This window comes from Myotis davidii, unplaced genomic scaffold, assembly GCF_000327345.1.
Source record: "Myotis davidii unplaced genomic scaffold, ASM32734v1 scaffold540, whole genome shotgun sequence".
In the NCBI taxonomy this organism is placed as follows: domain Eukaryota; kingdom Metazoa; phylum Chordata; class Mammalia; order Chiroptera; family Vespertilionidae; genus Myotis; species Myotis davidii.
In genome coordinates this window covers 422,059-426,924 of record NW_006292916.1, presented here as the reverse complement: position 1 = coordinate 426,924, position 4,866 = coordinate 422,059, and the positions used below count along the sequence as shown (strand labels likewise).

Below are 4,866 nucleotides of genomic sequence, written 5' to 3'. Positions count from 1 at the left end.
CCGGGCACGGTCACCGCACCACCGTCCATTGCCGGGAGCTGGTCCATCCTTGCTGTTTCAAGGGACCTGGCATATATGGAATACTGTTCTTAATATGTTTGCTCACCTTCTTGGCGCTTTGTTTTAACCAAGGTCACCTCTCCGAGAAAGGTTGTTTCCCTACCATCTCGGGCAGACACTGGCTAGACCAATAGGACCATTAAGAATGGAGTGACTTCTCCAAGTTGTATTTTGGAAAAAAACACAAAACGTGACAAAGACAAGATGACATTCTAATCATTCTTGTTGGAGGGTGCCTCTTTCTCTGGCTTTGTTGTCCTAAATTGCCTTTGTGGTCAGAGGACTTCCTCTCCACCAGAACAGAAAGGTGAAGACTTCCCTGCACCCTCCCAAAGCCAGGAGGAAAGGCAGTCATCGGGCCAGGAGACGCGCTGAGTCTCAGTTACTAGATGAGAAAAGGACGCCCAGGGGCTGGGTCCTCGGCTGCGTGCTTCCCAAGCAGAAAGGCGCGTGTTGGCAAAGGGCAGCATCCTGCTGCAGGGTGGGGTCTGCTGCATCTTGGAGGCGTGATGAGAGTACCACGGGAGTTGGAGGAGAAGGGAGTGGATGCTGAGCGCTGACATAACCAAGGGGCTCCCCCAGCGTGCAAGCGTTTCACACCAGACCCCATCCCAAAAGGCTCTTCAGAGCCCTGGGTTCAGTCCACGCGGTGTGGTCACCACTGCTGCAGCCTCCCTGGGCGTGCACAGATGCTTCCCAGAGCAGACATCTGTCTGCAGCCGCTGGGACGCATGTTGCCAGCAGATTGCTGTGATCCTGTGGAACAGACAAGAGGCTTAATCCGGGCAGCGGAGGAAACGGACGTAAATGAAGAACTGAAAGTCTCCAAGACCATTTGGCCTGGCTTCTACTGGTTCTTCAGGGTGCCTTTGACAAGTAGTGGCAGAACAGGGTTGAATAGGTCATTCTCTGGACAGATTCCCAAGCCCCCAGAGTCCCGAGTGCTGAAGGAAGAGGCAGACACAGGCGGGCAGTGTGTCTCTAAGGTTGTCCTTTGCCAGCTGAGTAATGTGTGCAAGCGGCTGGACCTCCCTCAGCCTGTGTGCCCGCCTGTGAGGTGGGTCTGACAGTAACTCCTACGCCACTGATGTGGGATTGAAAGAGCGACACGAGGGGAGCACTCTGTCTTGCATGTGGGGTTCCCGTGAAAGTTGCTGTTTGAACAGAAGGCCTCGCTGCCTTTATGCTCACACCTTTCTCCGGGAGTGATGGCAGGGAGTGAGCACGCGCCCAGCGAGGGTCACCTCTCTGAAGTCTTCAGTCTGCGTGTCTCTCTCCTGTCCATTCACTGATGGTAACGGCACACTTTTGATTACATATGGAGCCGCTCACACGATTCCTTGTTGTTGGACACAGCGACTCCGGGGGTGTGGCGCAGTCCCTGGTGTCCCTGCGTGCCCGCACATGGCCCTCTCGGTGTGTCTCCCACAGGCTGACAGGGTTCGGGATCCACCACTGCTTCGCAAGGAGCATGATGGGCCACGAGGTGAAGGTGCCACTGCTGGAGAACTTCTACGCCGACTACTACACCATGGCCAGCATCGCCCTGGCCTCCTGCCTGGCTATGTGTGTGGTGGTCAGGTTCCTGGGGCGCCGGGGCGGGCTGCTGCTCTTCATGATCCTCACTGCCCTGGCCTCCCTCCTGCAGCTCGGGCTCCTCAACCGTGAGTAGAGCCGGGGGAGTGGGATGGGCTGTGAGGCGGGGGCGGGGCCAGGTGAAGGGGCAGGTGTACGAAAGGGCTGGTGGGACTTGAGACGAGTTTTCAGTGACCTGGTATTCCAAAATCAGCAGCTCTAACAGCTGTGCATGGTGACTGCCTTCTCTCCTCTCCCTCCCCAACCCTGGGCTCCCACTCAGAGCCGCCCTGACTGCACCTACGTGGCCGCGGCTTCACTAATGGCCAGACTATCTCTATGACAGCACCTGACGGAGAAGAACAAGGGCTTGTTTCTTCCCTGTGAAATGAAGGGGGAAATAAATGTTGACACTCTTGCGTTGGGACACTGCTTTTCAGTAGATAGCCCCAAGTTCCTCAGCTTGTCTTTGGGCCAAAGAATTTCTCAGTAAATGTTCAAATGATTTAAAGGAACCCTGGGGAATCCATGTGGCCCCTGCAAGTATAAGAAGGCAAGCTCAGAACAGCGCCATATGAGCCAAGGCCCACCTCCATGCGTGGAAGGAGCCACAGGCATCTCTCTGGCCTGCTCACAGTGAGACGTGAGTGAGCCAGGCAGCTGAGCCCTCCTCTCACCCGTGCCCGGCCTCCTGGGACAGCTCGGACACTGTGGGGACACAGATGCCATGAGGAGAGCCGCCAGGCTGTGGGGACTGGGCTCGGGACCCTCGTGCACCGAGGGTCAGAGCCTCTGGTATGTCAGGTGTGCGGGATGTGGCCGAGACACGCGTCAGGGTCCAGAACGGAAGGAAGCGAAAGAAAGCTCACAACTTCCACAGCCTGTATACAAACTGGGTTAGAGAATAGCTGGTTTCGGCCTCACAAGGCAGTTTTCTAAGGGCAGGTCCTGTGCATCCTGCATCTCGCTGGGGACTGGTCTTTGTTTCAGCTGTGACTGACAAGGGACCGGAGAAGTGTTGTCTGCCTCTCAACCATCCTGTCCCCGGTGGGGCTGCCCGAGCTGCCCTCCCAGGGAGTGGGCGTTCCAGGGGATGTGCAGCAGCAGCCCGGGACGTCACTGTGCTCTCTTCCCTGAGCAGGAAGGAATGCCACAGCAACTTTGTGCAAAGGACAAGTCGTCTGAGGATCAGACTCAGAGCATAATGCCCCTGGCGGTGGCCTGGCCGCAGCGGAGGCTCCCTGAGCACAGGCCAGCAGTGACAGGGCTCGTGCGCAGCGGAAGTAGTGCTTGGCTCAGGCCAGGGAGTGAGCCAGAGTCGGTTCCGAAGGGTGCAGGCTTCTCCCCAGGATGAGGCCAGTGAGACTTTAGCCTGCCCTTCCCAATAGGAAGAGTTTTGTTTAGCCGAGTGCTAATTCCAGTGCCTGGGACTGTCCCACAGGCCTTCTCCATCTCTCTATCTCTCTGGCCCAGACCTGCAGGGAATTCACTGAGATTCCAGCCACGTGGAAACACACAGTGGACTTGCCTAACGTGCTTTCTTTCTCCCCCTTTTCCCGCTCCTTTGTCCTCGTGCGCGTGCTGCCATCATCCCTGCGGCCCAGTGATTGGGAAGTACACCCAGCACCCAGACTCAGGTGAGCCCCACGTGCTTGTGCGTGCGCGTCGTCATCTTTGTACTGCATCCAAACGGGCAATTTCATAAACACTCACACGCCTGTGTTTTCCCTCTCCTGTTTCTCCTCCTCCTTTACCCTCCAAGAGTTGCAGCTGAAGTTGGCCGTAGGTTGGACACTATAAGCATACATCTGTGTTCTCTACTCCCTTTGCTTCTAGAAAGAGCTGCTCATCCTCCTGTTTGTGCGCAGTCTGCACGCATGCTCTCGCCTCTTCCCCTGGCACCGGCACCGGCAGTCAGCATAGGCCTCAGCTGCCACCCACGCAGAGATGCAGAGTGTCTTAGGGACAGTGCTGGGCGAGATCAGAACGCCCGAGGGTGTTGGAGGCCTGGCTGACCGTGCTGCCAGCGGAAGCTGCTGTCTGCTTGTGAATGAGTCTCGCGGGCTTGTTGCTCTTCGCGCGGGGACGGCAGCGCCACCGCCGTGCACCGCAGTGCTGCTGGTCACACGTGCCTAGCCTGACCCGAGCCCATGCCCCTGGGCCCTCCACGGGGAGAGCCTGGGTCCCCGTGCAGCCTCACAGGGAACTGAGCTCTGCCCGGCGGCCCACTATTGCTTCACGCTAGACGCCACCTTGGCATGAGGTCAGACTCTAGTGCCATTTGCAAGATGCTTGAGCCCTTGCAAAGGGTTGGTTGAGCCCTTTCCTTCCAGGCCCATAAATTTTTCTGTTTGGATTATTTGAGTTTTTGTTCCTTTAAATCAAGCCTTAGATATCCTGCCCTGTGTATTGGCCTGGGCAAAATTAAGGCCCGAATAGCCAGGGCTCTCTGAGTGTGGGCACCTTTCTATGGAACAATATGGAAGGCTGGGACAGAGTGGACATTGCTGTAACCCTGAGACCGCCAGCCTCCCTTCCTGCCAGGCTGGCTCAGCCTGAGGCACCCAGCAGTCCGCGTGTGCCCCAGCCCTCAGGACCCAGCAGGAACCCGGCAGTCTGCCCAGAGGGTCTGACCTCCTGCCTCTGGGCTGCTCCTCCCTCTGCAGAGGGACTGAGCACCCTGGTCTGCACCCCAAAAGCAGAGAGGGGAAGAGGGAAGTCCCTTCATGCATCCCAGGCCTCCCTGCTCCCCTCTGCCCTGCTCTCTCCGCCCCAGCATGACTAGCTTCCTTTCCCCTTCCCTCTGCCCCTCCTCACTAACCCTTTCTGATTGCCCTTCAGGTATGAGCGACAGTGTCAAGGACAAATTCTCCATCGCGTTTTCCATCGTGGGCATGTTTGCCTCCCACGCAGTGGGAAGCCTCAGTGTGTTCTTCTGTGCAGAGATCACCCCCACAGTGATAAGGTGAGTGGTGGGAGATGCCCCGCAGGATGTGTTCCTGGGACCCTGGAGGGCTGCCCATTTGGCAAGGCTCGGAGTGAGTTCACAGCTCAGCTTTGGCCGGCCCTGGCCTCGGGCAAGGGTGATGCAGGTGCTGAGCAGTGAGCTTAGTGAAGAGGCATGCCACCCTGACCTGAGGCAGCTGAGAATCAGGTGAGAACTTGATCCTGGGCTCTGCCAGGCTGCAGTCTGAGGAAGAGGAGGAGGGGGAAGAAGAGAAGGAGGAGGAG

The 4,866-nt window shown here is 57.6% G+C and overlaps 1 protein-coding gene across 1 annotated transcript in view; it reads left to right on the top strand.

Annotated features, from left to right (window-relative positions):
* SLC22A23 (solute carrier family 22 member 23) overlaps positions 1-4,639 on the top strand; it is a gene marked incomplete at its 5' end in the record, with an annotated part of 167,320 nt that extends 162,681 nt beyond the window's left edge. Inside the window, 4 exons of the mRNA XM_006766417.2 lie at positions 1,492-1,724; positions 3,240-3,272; positions 3,398-3,421; positions 4,477-4,639. Coding sequence (XP_006766480.1) covers positions 1,492-1,724; positions 3,240-3,272; positions 3,398-3,421; positions 4,477-4,604 — 418 coding nt within the window. The remainder of the gene's footprint in view (positions 1-1,491; positions 1,725-3,239; positions 3,273-3,397; positions 3,422-4,476) is intronic.
* Positions 4,640-4,866: the final 227 nt, after the last annotated feature.